We start from the raw sequence: 18,379 nt of genomic DNA, 5'->3' as shown, positions 1-18,379 counted from the left end.
AGCAGCAGCATAGCAGCGACAGCGGTAGTAACAGCACAGACGGGGCCTCCTCTTAACACACGGACGTGAAACAGCGACAGCCAACAGCTTAACACTCTGCTCTCGTGCTGGCAATTCTCTCAGGTGGGCCACTAAGATCTGCCAGGGAAAGGCTCGCACCACAGGATATTATTTGTTCTAGCCAGGGGGTGACTCTCAACGTCACTCGAAAGCCGCTACTCTAGCTTTATTTTGTATTTATTTTTTGTATGTATAATATACAGTATCTGGTGTTTGCCTGTGTAAGTTAAGGAGTCTGGCCTCTCTGCGTCCTTGGGAGGTCACACTCCACTCGTAGCTGCACGACACGTCCTCAGACATGCACTGCACGCTATGTAAGCTGCCTTTCCTCCGCAGCTTTGTCATCGTTGTTGTCATTACAGTGTGGTGCCAACACTATTGTCGTGCACTTTGCTGTCATCATCCAGCAACTCAGTGTGCTGCTGACTGAGGGTTTGTCTGTCAGAGGAAGTTCACGTGGTTATGATGGCTAATCGCCCATTGTATTTGTTGAATTATTTTCACCACCCACAAATGAGAAGAGAAAATGAAAAAGCAATCTATTTCCACAAAACATTCTCTCCATGTTTCATTTTGCCAGAGATGACATATTTCAACATTCCTCAAGCGATCAAACCGATCTTAACAATTTTTTTAAATGTGAGAGACACCAAACACACACACACACACACACACATATATGGACTTGGTTGACTTTTCATACATATCTCATTTTATATTGTGGATTTTTTGCAATATCGTGGGGTTTTGATTGTGATCATTTTTATACACGGAGTAATGTTACAGCAGATTCACGTAGCAAGTGCAATGTGTCTATTGCAAAGCAGAACAGGCTTACTGAAGAACACGTCTACCAGACATCAACATCAATAGCTAATTTATTCTAGTTTACCACCGCTAGTTAGAACGTATTGTACTACCCCGACACAAGTGGTCAAAAGCCGGTGCACCCCTCAGTCGCTTCACTGACCAATCAGTAACAAAGGAAACCTATAAGCACGTTCATACACAAGCTGCTATGGCCACAACTGATGCCGAGGGACTCAACGGTTAAGGACTGGTTATCCTGAGCTAACAACAGCCAAATACAGTCCAATTCGCTGACCTTTCCATTTCCATTCACTTTCCTTATTTTAGTTTTATTATACAGTTATTATACAGTAGTTGCGTCCTCTTTTTTTTATTCTTGTTCTCTTACTCAAAGCATTGCCTGTACAGTTAATGCTTCTTTCATAATTGGGGAACTTACTTCAGTCCTGGAATTTTGTTTTATTTTTTTAAACTGATTTCGTGATATTTTGTCAACTATGTCATAGCGGGCTGTCATACAAGGCTTTCAATGTGTTTGTGTGTGTGTGTGTGTGTGTGTGTGTGTGTGTGTGTGGACTTGTATTTGCGTGAGACGATGGTGCTGGGATCAGAAGGAATGCTGTGACCTATCCCCAGGGTAACTTCATGACTGGGTGGTCATGCACTTTGCAAATTCAGGTTCACAAACCACAGCTTAGAATAGATCCACTTTAGGTCTGACTGAACAACATCGTGTCAATCTTGAATGGAACATGCACTAGTTAGTTATATACCATGTTGCCGCTGAATTTATACATGTGCATCCTGGGTCCTTGCGCAACAGTGGACCACAGGCAAGGTACTCGGCTTCTGCTCAGCTGACTTCACTGTTGATCTTCGGCCCCAGCAAACCCATTAGATATACTTTTAACTCATTCAGGCCAGTGGGGTTTCTCAGCAGCTCAGCCCTGCAAAGACATTGCTTGGATGGCAGCATATGTTGCCCCAAAACATTCAGAATGAATGGTGCCTTCATATATGTGCAAGTTACCCATGCCATAGGCACCAAGACACCCCAATACCATCAAAGATGCTGACTTTTGAACATAACACTCGCATCATGGTCAGGAATGTGGAGACGTAGTTGAAGAGACAGGAGTCGAAGAGGAGTTGAGACAATAGTTTACTGTCACCTCACAAAAAAAAACCTGAGAGTGACCATCATATAATCTCTAAAATGAATGTTTGAACACAAACCCTCATTCCAAAAGCAAATGCATCCTTTATTCTCTTGGGCCATCAAAGATATTTCAGTGAGGGTCCTCCTTGGTTATGATGCTCGAGACCTACAACATTTCCTTGTTAAAGAAATGCGCACAGTGAACTAGTTTGCACCCTTCCAGTGTGCAAGACAACCACAGGAGTAAAGGTAAGGACTGCTCTCTTACTTTTGTGACTGTTTTTCCACTTATTATTTTCTATTTATGGCCTAAAATTGCTCTCCATAAAAATATTTACTGCTCTCATGACTAGTGATAGTAAAATGCTCCGATGTAAAAATATCGGGTGACATCAGAAGCTGCCGTGAAACTGAGGACCCCTCTATTCAATTATTGCTATATTTATGTGGTCATAAATTGAGCAAATTGAGCTCTCAAAATGTAAAGCCACACATTGGAATATAGACCTTTGTTAGCATCCTCATAATTCTCACCACAGGATATTATTTGTTCTAGCCAGGCATGACATTTCGACGTGATATTGCTGGGTTCAGCCTTGATGAACTTGAATGGTGTGTTTCTATTGGTTGCGTGTTTCCCCTCCCTGAATCATATAGTTTCTGCATGACTGACTCATTTTTTGCCAAACAGCCCTGGTATGATTCAGGACTCTGTCCTGGAAACAGTAAAGCCCAAGCGTTGTCGGCTTGCTTGCCTTATAGGACTCCTCCGTGGAGGTGAGGCTCATCGGGATATACAGTACCTGTGTCTATTTGATGGACAACTGCATGAGTGCTTCAGTGAGTGATGGAGTGCTATCTTACTGGCAGGAGAGGGCTTCATTGCTTCCATGATGCTCTTAGGTCCACCAGAAGGCTTGGATGAGTAATAAGTCATGCATTGGCTGACTGTGGACATCTCCTGCACGCTGCAGCATCATTACTCGGAGGATAAAGGAAAGGGGGGTGCGGAGCAGAGTTGGAACAGGAGACAAAACATTTCGGATGTTGGACCAAGAGCAGTTGTGTGTTTGCACACGTGCTTGCGTAAATGCAGATGTATCAGAGTGCATTTACGTGTCTCCATGTTCTTGGGACACTGGGATGATGTGTAATGGGCTTCAGTAGAGCGCTTAGTGCAGGAATATGTCTCATTGAGTCAGGGTCTGCCACTGATCTCATGCCCGGTCAGGTTCACCTTCTCTTTTCTCTTTCTTCTCTCTCTCTCTCTCTCTCTCTCTCTCTCTCTCTCTCTCTCTCTCTCTCTCTCTCTCTCTCTTTCCCTCCTGCCTCTCTGTCCTTTTGCCACCACCATCCCCACCATTTTTAGTCAGTTACAGAGCTGACAGCTTGGCCCCAGCAGCGGACTAACCAGATTACCTGAAATCACACTGTCATTACCCCACATTGGGCCGACTGGAGCTCGAAAGTCACTCCCAACTTCTCTGCTGGTTAATAGGTATTATGTGGAGGAGAGATTACATCCCAAAGGCAACATGGAGTCCAACAAACCCCAGATTTGTTTTGTGTGTGTGATTTATTATTATCATTATTTTTTAATCCCTTCCGAACATCCATGTCAGAGGTGATGACAAGAGAACATTTGTGTGTGTGTCAAAGAGAGTGAATAATTGGTTCCACAGCATGCTGAGAGAGTTCTGTACCAAACGTATCATAACCTGTATGGGGTTGGGGTTTTTTTTTGTGAATTTTTGTCAAATTTGATCATTAAAGAAAATTTTGCTGTTAACAAGTGTGGGACGGAAAATGATGTGCAGATTTTTTTTTTGTCCATCTCGATGTTAGGATTAGTACTTCTGAGTTACTATAGGATGACATAATACACAATACACATGTTTGATCGTGAACCAAATAATAAAAAGACAAAATACATTTCTAAGCAAAAGTGAAAAAAATTCAAGCGCTGTATTTTTGTTCGGCTCGTCGTTAGTTTGCAGACTATTTTTTTATTCACTTCGAATAATGCAAGGACTCTTGAATGGTCCCATAGTATCCATCCATCCATTCATTTTCTGAGCCACTTATCCTCACAAGGGTCGCGGGAGTGTTGGAGCCTATCCCAACTATCATCGGGCAGTTATGGTGCAGTTGTTATGGTCCGATGAAACCAAGGTTGAACTTTTTGGCCATAATTCCGAAAGATATTTTTGGCAGAAACCCAACACTGCGCATCACCGAAAGAACACAATACCTAAATTCAAGTATGGCGGTGGCTATTTTTCTTGAACTGGAACCTTAGTCAAGGTGGAGGGAATTATAAACAGTTTAAAATAGCAGTCAGTGTGAGCACAAAACCACATGGCACAAGTGCAGAAAGCTACAATAACAAAACATTTACATAAGCCTACTAGAGCAGCGGAAATTTATTTGATGTTAATCAGAGGCACTTTAAAGGTTGGCAGGTGTGTGCTGACTCCCATGTAATCTGAGTTTAAATGTGATTGGTTTCTTCTGAACACAGCAGCATAACCACTCATAAAAGGGTGTGCACACTTGTGCAACCAAATTATCTCAGTTATTAATTTTTACTTCCCCTCTTGAGTTTTTTTTTTTTTTCCCTCATTTGAGTTGAATAGGTTATAAGTCATGTTAATGGTGGAAAAAAAGTTTAGAAATATATATTGGACTCAGAAAACATCACAAAAACCTGGCACTCGAGCAGGGGTGTGTAGACTTTTATATCCACTGTATATTCATATTGGTACCTGCAGAAAGTAGATATAAATCATCACTGGTCTGGATGACGGAAAATATGCTTGCTGAACTACAGCTTTATTAATAAGGGTCAAAGCAAGTCTGGGAAAACAAGGACTAAATCAGAGTACCAGCTGCGGTCCTACATACAGGCTTCATTTTATATACTGCCAGTTTGTTTGAGGTTGTTTGTAGCTGTCAGTTGTGATGTGCTCAGAATGTAGTAAAGGCATCCAACTCTGTGCCTGTGCACAAACATTGCATCAGACATGTCACTTTAAATAGGTAGAAGGGCAAAGATGGACGTATGCCTTAGCTTCACTCTGCTCGAGAGCCACATCTGTCAGATTATTAAAAACATCCACAATAACCAATGTGTATTTTACATTTATTTCAAAACACCTTTGAAATACATGTTTACAAATAATTGCTGGTGTATTGGTGGTCATTTTCCTAAATCTTCCAAGATGAGAATCAACATTCAGATTGAAATGTAATGCAAAGGAACAGTGGGCCAATTAACAGAAGGACTATTTGGGGGGAGGTGTTAAGGGCAAAATCTCTAAGTTTAAACACTTCTGCATTAGGAGCCAATTATACGGCTGAAAAATTGACTTGTGGTAGTTTTAGTGTCTAAGGCTGACATTCTACTTCTCAAATGCCAGTCTGTTAATTATGCAAATGCAATGCTACAAGGCTACTTTATGAAAATATACAAGGACCCGTTATCTGTAAACACTTCCATATATATTAGCAAATATATTGTTTCAGTAGGCGGCACGGTGAACGACTGGTTAGAGCGTCTGCCTCACAGTTCTGAGGACCGGGGTTCAATCCCCGGCCCCGCCTGTGTGGAGTTTGCATGTTCGCCCCGTGCCTGTGTGGGGTTTCTCCGGGTACTCCGGTTTCCTCCCACATCCCAATAACATGCATGGTAGGTTAATTGAAGTCTCTAAATTTCCCCTCGGTGTGAATGTGAGTTTGAATGGTTGTTTGTTTCTGTGTGCCCTGCGATTGGCTGGCAACAAGTTCAGGGTGTACCCCGCCTCCTGCCCGAAGATAGCTGGGATAGGCTCCAGCACGCCCGCGACCCTTGTGAGGATAAGCGGCTTGGAAAATGGAAGGATGGATGGATTGTTTCAGTATAAAAATGAAGACTAAAAACAGTGCAATACGTATGCCAAGCCAGTAGCTGGCAATGTCACTTTATAGAGAAAAAACAACAATTGCTTGTCCATCCTGACAAAACTCGCACTTGAATACACTTTGTTGAAACTTTATTTACGATATGTAAATAAGTGAAAACTACTGTAATACTCAGTAGAGTGCAGAGCTCCGCTGATATCGCCTTGCTACAGCAACTACAGCAGTTATGTTTTGCCATTACTCACTGTGTAATAAGACCTTTTTTTGAATCAAAGCTAGCATTTAATACAAGTCCTCTTTCAAAAGCTTTCACCAAAATGGTTTCATGGTGAAAGCTTTGGAAAAATTCAATATTTATCAACCGCAAACACAGTTATGTGAAAAACCACAACACAAATTCCCTTGTCTGCCTGTGCAGAAAATTGAGAATCAAAATAATCGATTATTTCTTTAATTCTTATTATTTTTTTATTATTATTGGATGGAATATTCTTAACTCTTGTTTCCATGCCAGCATTGTATTGAGCGAACTAACGCTGCCTGTTGACATTGTGCCATAGCTTCCCATACAGCTGATGTCATGTTGTTCTTACAAAACAAGTTGAGACTAAATCAACGGCTCTTCATTTTGCCACAAATGCTTCAAAGCATATTTACTCAACAATCAATCCCACACAATCAATAGATTTGACTAATTGACTGTATCATATCGAATTCTATGCCCATTCCTAGTTTTGAGGTCAAAGATCTCCCTTCGTCCATGCAACATTAATTTGAAATATCCTATCGTGAAATGCATTTGATTTTAATGGTGGTGTGAGTCTGTCATGATTCCCACACACACACAGACACACGTCTCATTTTTCTGTCTCCTTGGATGTCCCGGGGTAGAATTGTGGTGTCTGATTACTGTCTCTAAACAAGAGGCCCAGGCAATTAAGTGTCTGCTGCTCATTCACAGATGGGTAATTGTTTTTTTTCCCACTCACCGACTCCACTAACATTGGCACCAATGTAGTCAGGTGTTCCGTGGAAGGCATCGGCGGGATAATATCAACTCAGCCTCAGGCTTTGTTTCTTGTTTTCCTTCCCTCCCCCCCCCCTCCCCCCGCCCCTTATTTTAATTAAAGAACAGCTTGTCCTCATCAGCAGGGCGACTGTCCAAGACAACATATGATTGGCTAAAGAAGCAACAAGTCCAATCGTCTGCTGCAGATAAGCAGGCCAACTAAAATTCACACACACTGAGTACTATGAATATGTGCATATTTGACAAATCATGTGATGTGTAAATTAAAAGCAATAAATAGGTGTTAAACAAAGCGGAAGCTACAGCTGCACGCGCCACGGTTCCTGATGTTTTCCTTTAGGAATGGTTGCTCAGTGAGGTGGAAGTAAAGGCTTGTGGCTCTTTGGAGACATGCCCTGCATGTTTTATGAAAATGGGCGGCTATGCACCTCTCTCCATTCTCCTGACAGGGGAAAAGTCATAGAACAGTTTTCAGAAATATCTCCCATAATCCCTGTGGTAAAATGCAGTGAAACCGCCAAACTCAAAACACTCTCTGTTGGGACGCTTGCTGATTCCCGTGTTGTTTTTGATTCCCAAACATTTCTCCCCTAGGAAATAATGTGAATAAATTAGTTTCGGGCTTACTCTGTCACCATTTTAACCTTTTTTGTTTTTTAATCCTACAGGCAACGTTATGTATAATTTTTACTTTCCTAAATATCATACAAGTCAGAAGGTAATCACGTTGAAGATACTGTACCTAACCTGATAGCAAAAAAGAAGAAAATTTTGGGAATTTGTTGAAGTCATTCTATAGCTCATATTAATCATTGTCTGTATGTGCCCTGCAATTGACTTCAGTCTTGCCTAAAGTCAGCTGGGATGGGCTCCAGCTCACTAGAGATCTTGTACAAAACTCGCTGTAGCAAATGGATGAATAAATATTGCTCATATTGTACTGAACAACCAGACTTGTTCCTTTTCCCCAATAAGTTGGTTCTGTGGCTAACGTTACAATTTTCTTCTCAGTGGTGAAAATGCAAAAAAAAAAAATAATAGTAAAAACCAAAAGCAAAACGCACTTGTAGTGGTACACTCGCCTGGCTTTGGTGCAGGCAGCGTGGGTTCAGTTCCCACTCAGTGACGGTGTGAATGTGAGTGCGAATGGTTGTCCGTGTCTATATGTGCCCTGCGACTGACTGGCGACCAGTTCAGGGTGTAGTCTGCCTTTCGCCTGAAGTCAGCTGGGATAGGCTCCAGCGTCCCGCGACCCTAACCAGGATAAGCGGTGTTGAAAATGGATGGATGGAAAACGCACTTGTTATTGATCTTTTGGATGCTCACTAATGATCATGATGATGGTTTGAGCTCCAAATTTTGGCTGACTTTTCCAGCATCCTCTTTTCCAAACTAACTTTTGTGTTGTTTCACTTTGGAGATTTACTGTATCCCCCGCGAAGTCTTTTTGCTTCTCTTTCTTCCTCCCGTATATTGTGGAGATTATGCCCCCTGACATAGAGTGTGTCCCACGTGCCTATAGATCGGGCCTTCTCTCATTGCCCTTGGCCTTGCATCTGCATCTTGTGGAGGGGAAAGGAGGTGAATCACTCGCGGGAAGAGCATGTTTACTGCTTCCTCCGTCAGCTGGAGGCTCTCCTTATTATTGTGATGGATGGCAAGGGAAAAAGGGAGAGCGATGGCCCTTGCCTCCTCATCACCTATCCGTGAGCCGCAAGCAACTCAACTGACAGTGAGGTAATTACTCCGCCATTACATTGCGCGCACACACGTGCACAGGCATATACACACGCTACAACAACAACACAGCCCTTGTAAAAACGCCGGATGGGGTTCCTCTTGGCATCGGCGAGGGAATTCTGTGTGCATTTATTTGTTTGTTTGTTTATGTGTCCTCGCAACAGCACTTTGACGATTGTACCTTGGTTTAAACGCATTAGATTAGAAATGGGCTCATGTTCAGGATAGTGTGTATTGATGAAGTATTTACTCTTTAGTCTAGTCTTTGTTGTTGGTCGTAGGTGTTAGGTCTCATGCCGTCCATACTCACACACTTGACTCATTCCATCTACCTTTTCTTCAAATTCTACCTTCAAACATGAACTATCCATAATATGAGCCTCCCAGAAAAGACTGGAAGAACCTCTGACAACACGCTTCCATGCCTAAAAGATGGGGATATAAAAAGAAATATAGCTACGAATAGTGGTGCACTGAAGTAAAGTGATGGCACAAGTGCAGGATAGCAGGTTTGGATATCCACCCACAACTTGTGCCGTTTATCTGAAGTTGTGTATGCATTAGCATTGCAAATTTAACATGCTTTATTTAATGTAAGGGATAATAAATACTACAAGTCATAGCAAGATAGTTGGGGTGACGATCAGTAACTTGGGATACAACATTATTGAGATATTTTGTCAACTCTCTCAAAGCAGCGATTATGTGATAATCGATAATAAAAGGAGACATGGCGAAACATTAAACCATGTTTTCAGGATGACCCTAATACTCCTTTGTATTTACGAGCATTGTTTTAGACGTGCACATTTTTAATACTCATCCTAACATTTTAGTTCCTAAATTCTCAATCAAGAACTTCCATTGGGTGACCGTCCAACATTGTTTTATTGTCTTTTAAATGTTTAAATGTTTTGCAAGTAACCTTTTTTTTTTTGCATACCACGCTGTATCATACTTATGACCAAACAGTTTAATGGGACTGATGTCACTTTCATGCTTGGTTCATTGGAGACACACATGGCAACATGCGTGAAGCAAGCCAATCAAACTAGAGGTTTGCCCCCACTTATTCCATGTATGTGCATATATATGTGCGTGCATGAATGTGTGTTTGTGTGTGTGTAATAATGAATTATTTATATTGATACCGAAGCTAGAGCATGGACATTTCTTTTCATGAGAACAAACAAGAGAAATTATACACAGTGGAGGCGTGCAGCAAGTCTATAAATAGCAGCAGAGCTTTTTTAGCCGGGGGACGCGGTTACATTTTTACAGGTCAGACTGTGATCTTCTCCCGTAAGTCTCTGCTTTGAGACTCAACAAACACTCTTCTTCTGGGGTCATGCCGGCTGTACGGAAAGAGCAGGGGGGCATCACGTGGGGGAAATGGAACCCAGTACAATGGAAGGAAAAGTGGACATCTTTCAATCATACCATATATTTTTGGTCATGTAAAAATATCATAAAACTCCTTACCGACCTGTCCAGGGTGTAACCAGCCTTTCGCCCAAAGTCAGCTGGGATAGGGTCCAGCTCACCTGCGATCCTAGTGAAGATAATTGCTGTAGAGCACAGGTGTCAAACTGGTGGCCCGGGGGCCAGATCCGGGCCGCAACATGATTTTATGTGGCCCGCGAAAGCAAATCATGTGTGTCGACTTCATGTTTCTTGTGAAAATAGCAAAATTGGTGTCTTTACTTGTATAATGTTGAAATATTGCAAGCATTTTATGTTACAATCACCTTTTTGGAATAAATGTAATAATAGTGAACATTTTTTATTGGTATCTGATTTTAAAACTAGTTATCCATCAATTTGTTGTGTATATGTCATTATATGAGACAATATTTTATATGGGTTCACAGTCATAACGGCCTTCCGAGGGAAGCCAAAACTACAATGTGGCCCGCGACAAAAATGAGTTTGACACCCTTGCTATAGAGGATGAATGGTTGGATCTAGTTTTGTTTCCTTCTTTTTATCCAAAAACCCAAATAGATATTAGTAATTGTTTTTCAGATAAAATGGAAAACAAACAACCCACACAAATTTTGACATGTTTTTCAATGGACAGTGACGATAAGCACAATAAAATACTACCTGATCTTTTGCTATAAAATAATAACTACTGTAAATTGCTGCGATCAGGATGGGATTCACATACAGTCTGACCTTACATCATACCTTTGTGCATATAGAACATTTCATTTGATGGTGAGATATTTTGTATCCCGCCGGGGGAAATCAGAGAAACACTGAATTCATAACAGTCAATCTGCTTCATTTCTTTTGTGTGGGTGTACCAGAAACAAGTCAGTTTTCTTTGCATCGCATTCAAATTTTGTCCTTGTGACAGTACTTCACACACATCTCAAACATTTTTATGTCCTGTATCTCTCTTCTGTTTTTTTATTATGACATTTTTGTTGTCATTCTAAAGACAGCAGTTTCATTTGAAGTGACCATCTAATTAGAACCTTGTTGTTTTGTTGATCAACTTTCATGCACTTAAAATAAAGAAAACAAACATTAGTATCACAAACAATTGGAGAATTCCCAGTGGGATATGTTGTGATCATCAATAAGCAGTGCATAATAATCGATTGTTTAGAATTGGGATGATTAGTTGGAATTTATGTTTCATTCGATAGAGATTGCGAAGGGCATAAGAATACGACGTCACATGGCACAAGAAGTAATACACTGAAAAGTAAGCATGACATTTTCAGTTGCACGTGATTAAATGTGGTAAACGAATGTAATTTTCCCTTCTTTTCCTTGAAAATAATCAAACAATTTGTTAGTTTAGCATATTTTAACAATGACAATATTTGCAACCGATGAACATGTTGAATTAAGTAAATACAAAGGACTTTTCTGCGATTGGCTGGCAACCAGTTCAGGGTGTACCCCGCCTCCTGCCCGTTGATAGCTGGGATAGGCTCCAGCACTCCCGCGACCCTTGTGAGGATAAACGGCTCAGAAAATGGATGGATGGATAGATGGATGGATGGACAAAGGACTTTTATTCATTGTATTTATGACCCAGAAGTTTTTAATATGCAAATATTTACTGTAATTATTATTTTATTACTGCTTTAGTGTCGGTTAGTAATCAACAATAGCCAGTTCCGACTTACACGCAAATCATGTTGCCGCCGTAGGAAAAGAACTCTGCTGTAAACTGAGGATGCCCTGTACCAAACATAAGTAATTTTTTTGTCACCCACTTTTCAAGTGAGCAAAAGTATTGGAACAGACATTATTTAATTGACTTAAAGTGAATGACGTTTAATATTTGGTGGCATAACCCTTGCTTGCAATAACGGCATCAAGCCTGGGACCCATTGACTTCATCGGTCTGTTCGAGTCTTCATATGAAATGCTTTTCCAGGCCTTTACTGCAGCCTCTTTCAGTTCTTATTTGTTTCTGGGGGTTTCTCCCTTCAGTATACTCTTCAGGAGGTAATATGCATGCTCTATTGAGTTAAGGTCCGATGATTGACTTGACTTTTTTTAAGGTCCGATGATTGACTTGACTTTTTTCCCCTGATGAAGTCCTTTGTTGTATTGCCAGTGTGTTTTGCGTCGTCGTCTTGTTGCATGATGAAGCTTCTCCCGATTAGTTTGGATGCATTTTTCTGGAAACTGCCAGACAAAATGCTTGACTTTAACCTTGATTCAATGAAAATGATTCATTTAGTGTATCCTAAAAGTTTAACCTGAAATGTATGTTTCATGTAAACCATTTTTGAATGTCGGAACAAACACGACCAGTTTTAACCAAAGCATTAGCTCTTGCTGACGTAGCTTAGTTTAATTTAAAAGCACGGGCAGTGAGGTTTAAATGCTCATATTCATTCTCAAACTCACACGAGCTTCACACAAGGCGCAGGCTTCTCGTTGTTATTTAACAACGTTTTATGGCGTCTTTCTGATTTATCTGAGATAAATATATGCGTTTAAACAGTAGCTTCTCGCGTACCCACTAAGCTACCTTCTACCTGGCCTTCACGCTCCGAACAATAATGCGTCGGATTTGATGGCTGAATATTACGTCCAGTCAAGTGCAGATACGTGTTTCAAAACATCAAGACTTTAAACTGAGACGTTAACCAAAATGCTAAGTTTCTTCATTTTTCTTACTAATTTCAAAGTTGCTCCTTCCGTCCAAGTCCACACAATCTGATTACATTAAAGCAAATCCTTTGGTCAAAATGAAATCTTTTCAGTTCGGTGCCAAGCTGACAATTTAAATGACAGTAAAAAAAATTAAAAATAAATAATAATGTTCAGGAATCGGAATGCTAAAAATAAATAAATAAATAAATGAGTGACAGCTTTTCAGTGCAGGAAGTTGTTCCTTGGTGGAGGTACTTAAAGGTTATCATGTCTTTAAGACGTCTTTAATGATGCTCCCCGGATGAAGGTGTGTAGCTAATTCTGGTAGCTACTGTGTCAGTGGAGCCATGCACGCCTTCATGCGGTGATTGCTCGACATTCTACTCATCTCGTCTGCCATCATTTTTGCTCCACCTCCCCCCCCCCCCCCCTTCTTCGCTCCTTCCCTCCTTCCCAACACGCCTCCTCACCCTCAACCCCCCCCCCCCCCCTCTTTCTCGTCTTCCTCCATCCCAGCTTCATCCGCCTCCTCCGCTCGCTCCCTCTCCCCAGCAAGCAAGTTCGATGCGATCGGCTCTGGGCCCTGCCGTGAGTTGTCGGTGCGGGCGACAGCGCTGCTGAACATGGCGTCGGACGGGATGATTTTAACGAACCACGACCACCAAATCCGGGTCGGAGTCCTGACAGGTAAGAGGAGAAAGACCGAAAAGCGATCCTTGTAGCTTTTTTTTCATTTATTTATTTTTTTAAAATTCTTTGTCGTGTCTGCTTGTATCTCTTAAGTGGTGGTGGGGGATTGGGGAGACCCAATTTCACGGTAGCGTGCATCCAGCGTCGCGGATGCGTGGGGCTCAAGGTGCACGGGCTCGGCGTCGCCGTGTGTCGGCTCGTGTCGAGTCCTCTCAAGGGGAGGAAGAGGTGGCCGGTTTATGTGTATTGAATAATTCATGTGCCGATCTGCTTGTCAAAGCTGCAAATTACAGCTCAGCTCAGCTCGCGCGCGCGCGCGTGTGGTTCGACATCCATGTATGTGGACACACAGCGTTTTTTTTTTTTAATTATTATTATTATTTTAATGATTTATTTGGCTGGAGGTGTTGCTCAAGGTGGTGGAGGATGTGTGCAGGCATCCTTGGCCTACTCCTGTGCCAAAATGCTCGCGATCGGGACTTCTAAGGTGAATTTCCACAGGACACATGTTGGTTCCCTAGTGGCTGAACACGCAGCATGCATGTTTCATGCCGGATAGAGAATAGGTGTGTGCGTGTGCGTGAGCGTGCGCGTGCGTGGGGGATCCTCCAGCAGACGCGATGACTGCGCGTCTCTCACGCGGCAATGTTGGGAAAGGGATGTGTTGGATCTGTTCGCCGTCGGCCTTGGTTTTGTATGCATGTTTGGCCTCCCCCTTGCTTTGTCATGTTATAGTGGGCCGGTCTTGATCCCCCTCAGCTAAATGATATTTCGGCTGACCGGCGTGGATGCACGATTGAAAGCTGTCCAGAGGAATATCCTCCCATCGTTCCCCCACATTTCCCTTCTCTTCCTCTCTCTCTCTCTACTCCGGCTTGTCCATCCTGTGTGGGGCTGCCTCGATCAATATTTCATGAAAGGCGAGATCTCTCACATGCTGCAGACTTTATTCCCATCACATGGATGCAGTTGTGGCAGAGGAATCATGACCGTGTCCTGAAATGTGCCAGGGAACCCCTCTCACCCAAAAAAAGCACCAGCACAGCCCTTCACCCCATGATCATCCCATCCTCCACCCCTGGCTGGATAGAGACCGACCGTGCTGAAATCGGGCTGCACCGACCTCAGCATGCTCGTGCCGCATCGGCCGTGTCGACCAGCATAAACGCCCGTGCTTCACTTTGGATCCGCTTTAGCTTACTGGACATGCTTTCATTACCGTGGCCAAGTAGGTTATGTTTTTATTGATCTTGATTTGGTTGGTTGGCTGAGTCACACTACGCTCAACTACACGTGCACGTGGAAGTAAACGTTAACCGGTCTACTGTTAGTTCTGTCGTCCTTTGTTTCCACTAATTACTATTGCACATTCACACATATGGGCAATGTAGAGTAACATGCTTAAAACTCACGCAAAAACATGGGGGGAATGCAAACTCTGTACAGGAAGGCCAGAGCCGAGATTTGAACCCCAAACCTTAGAACTGTGAGGCAGACGTGCCCACCGTGACATTGCTGTGCTGTCCATATGGAACTGTTTGTCAGTAGAAGCTAATATATGTCTTCACTGAGTGCCCCTTGTTTTCGAACAACACCAACAGATGGACTCAAAGGCATGGCATCAGTCACAGAGAATCCAAATCACAGTCCTTTATCCAAATCAAAGTCTTTTGCTGCTGCTCGAATACCCCGGCTGAGAGTCCTATCAAGCCAATGGGAATGAGAACAAAACGAAAAACAAAAAACAGAAGTTACGATGAAACCAGTAACATTTTATGATCAGTCATAGTTACCATTTCCAGCTATCATGACACTGCAACCAGGTGGACACTGGACAAAAGAATTTGGACACTGCAGGAGTTGTTTTAAATGAAGCAGGGGTACACACATACCGGTTTTTATGGTCCCAACTGATTTTTAAAACATGAGAGTTTCCACAAATGATGAGGGGGAAAAAAACAGCATGTGTGTACTAACCCTAAAATGTGGGCATTACCTGTCAGATCTGGTCTTCTGCATATTCTCCCGTCGACTTAAGCACTTTTCCCCTTACTCGGAATTGCAGAGCCTGTAGTAAGTCAAGCGTGATAAGGAAGGTGAAACATCATATTGCACTTTACGTTTGAATGTACTGTACATACAATATATGCAACACATACTCATAATATTGTAAAAGAGACTTTCAGAAAGTTATCAAATGGTTGTACTTTGTAAAGAGAGTCGACCAAAAATATTTCATTGAGTTGATCAAAGAGGCGCTTGTGCGTTGGCTATTAAAGTATTTCAGCTCTATTCATTGACATAGAATATTGACACTAGCGGAATGTTTTGGGGGGTTGTTTGTTTACGATGCTCACCTACAACTGCAAGGAGCGATTCCGCTTCAAACTGACGGAAAATACAAAGAAGAAGAAAGTGTAGTAGTAGAAGATGAAATAGAAGAAAGCTAACTGTGTGCTTATCTGGTAACTACATTTCTGTTGCAAACTCTTCTCCTTGTCATGTTTTATTGTGCTGAATGACTTGGGAGAAGTGTTATACAAACCATCAACACAACCAGTTGTTTTTCTATTTGTCTGTCTGGAGCAGCTCCAGCTTCAAATTGCTTCCTAGATGGCTTTCGTTTCGTTTCATGTCACAGTCACGGAGTCCGTTGTTAACAACACACAAACATTTGCGATCGTAAATATTGAACAGGTTTAACACTTATGATTGTTGACGCTATTTTCTGAGCAGATTGGGTAGGAAAAAAATCATTCTTATTACGCGCCACACCACAGAATAATCACTCGGGACAATCTTTTTAGAGACATCCAACGATCATTTGTAGGAGAGTTGCGGTTCCACTGCATATCTATGAAGGTGTATACTTGACAGCAGATCCAAACTAAGATGGTGGAGCTCTGGACCAAACGGAGTGACATTGTAGTTAGTTCATTGTGGGGTTTTTAGTTTTTTTTTTCTTCGAATGTTAGCCATCACAGCAGATTGGCCTTTTTAAGCATTGTTTTTAATAACACAGCAAAAAATACATTATGGTTTCATCATTTAAAAAAAAAAAATAGGAAGGGTGTATCTATATAGGCTACTGTAAATACTGCACCGTTTCACATTGCAATTTTTTTCAGCTTAGCGTCAGGTAAGGCTTTAGTTTGTTTTTATGTTACATTTTGGTGTAGATTCGATGATCATAGATTATTTCACTCAGTTTTGAACACTAAAGCAATCGGAGTTATACAAAATAGTTGGCCAGTTTCCGAAAAACTTTGGAGGAGGCGATCATGAGCCAAGGAAGATCCCTTGCAGATACAGGAATTGTATTTTCACATTTGGCAATGTTGGAGAGAAGGCGCTTTTCAGCTTTTTCCTCTTCTGATACAAATTAGGATTGTTGGTCGTTGTTGGTGTTGTTCTAATTCCTCAATGCGTGGGTGGCTGTTTGCCTTCTCACCAACCAGAGATTCTCAGTATACCCTGCCTTTTTTTTTTTTTTTTTTTTTTAACACTACATCAATGGCAGCGTTACATCAGAGGGGGTTAATTTGTGTGTGTCTCATCAGTCACTCAGATCCCCAACTGGATCTCCAACACACACGGTGACAGATTGACGGTTTGATCTTGCTGTGCCGTGTTGATAATTCCTGCATACATATGACGACGTTGAGACGCAAGCGACAGCCGTATTTGTCTTCTTGATGTATTTGTGTGTAGGGAGTAGGATGGCTTACATTGTCACAGGGAACAAAGCATCAAAGAAATGATGGTGGCGTAACAGTGCAGGTGGGATTGGGTTGCCACATGACCCTTAACCTGTTAAGAGTCATACAAAAAAAAAAGTGAGATTTTTTATTTTTATTTTTTAAATAAAAAAACATAATTATAAGTACACTGCATAAAAACTAGAGAGAGAGGCAGGGTACACCCTGGACTGGTTATTTGTCAGTCGCAGCCATAGATAGACAAATTACCATTGACACTCACATTCACACCTATGCATGATTTAGTGTCTTCACTGGACCTAACGTGGATGTTTTAGGGATGTTGGAGGAAGCCGGTGTACCCAGAGAAAACCCACGCAAACATTTATTGCAGATAGACACATTGTTGGGCCACTGATAAGCTTTGCCAAAAACGACAGAGGAGCATCTGTAAGTGATTTTTAAGACACTGTTAGATGTGTAATAAGTGATGTTAGTTACCTTTTTTTTTTACCTAAAATGATAATCAGTTAGCTTTTTTTTTTTTTTTTTTTTTTACTTAAAATGGTAATCCCTAGCAATGTAATGCTAATTGTGAATGCTAACTATTTACCAAAGGCTGATTTTGTTGTCTCAAATTCTGCAGTTTTTACCATATACTCAGTACCAACATATGCAGTTTAAGGATAGAAGTCAAGCCCTCAGAAATGAGAATAACATCCATATTCGTAGTTTAAAAAAAGGGATTTTTTTTTTTAGGGGGGGGGCGCAGCGACAACGATAATCGATTGCCACTCATGCCAGAGTAGCAACTGCACCACTTTCACACTGACTGATCTACAACAACATTTGCACAATCAACATTGTCCCAGATTATGGCACTACTAGTCACTTTAAACTCCATACATTCCTTGAAGTCTCAGCGTCCTTGGCACAATGATATATTAGTCATTCAAACTGCTCTAAGTGCTAGAGGACTCTGCATCTTTTGCACAATTGTCTGGCATTACCAGATAACTAGCAACCCTTTATTGCTCAGTGACTGTTTTTCTCAATGTCTTTACGTCTCAAAAGTGTTCTCTGTCAATTGACTGTCTGTAGTCGTACTAGAGCGGCTCCAACTACCTGAGACAAATTCCTTGTGTGTTTTTTGGACATACTTGG

The 18,379-nt window shown here is 41.7% G+C and overlaps 1 protein-coding gene across 7 annotated transcripts in view; it reads left to right on the top strand.

Moving 5' to 3' along the window:
• gphnb (gephyrin b) overlaps positions 1 to 18,379 on the top strand; it is a 129,366-nt gene that overhangs the window by 29,555 nt on the left and 81,432 nt on the right. For all 7 annotated transcript variants that reach the window (XM_061705176.1, XM_061705174.1, XM_061705173.1 and 4 more), the window contains exon 3: positions 13,344 to 13,514. In XM_061705176.1, coding sequence (XP_061561160.1) covers positions 13,344 to 13,514 — 171 coding nt within the window. The remainder of the gene's footprint in view (positions 1 to 13,343; positions 13,515 to 18,379) is intronic.

Source organism: Phycodurus eques, chromosome 18, assembly GCF_024500275.1.
Source record: "Phycodurus eques isolate BA_2022a chromosome 18, UOR_Pequ_1.1, whole genome shotgun sequence".
Taxonomy (NCBI): Eukaryota; Metazoa; Chordata; class Actinopteri; order Syngnathiformes; family Syngnathidae; genus Phycodurus; species Phycodurus eques.
The sequence above is the reverse complement of the archived record's forward strand: the minus strand, read 5'-3'. Positions and strand labels throughout refer to the sequence as shown.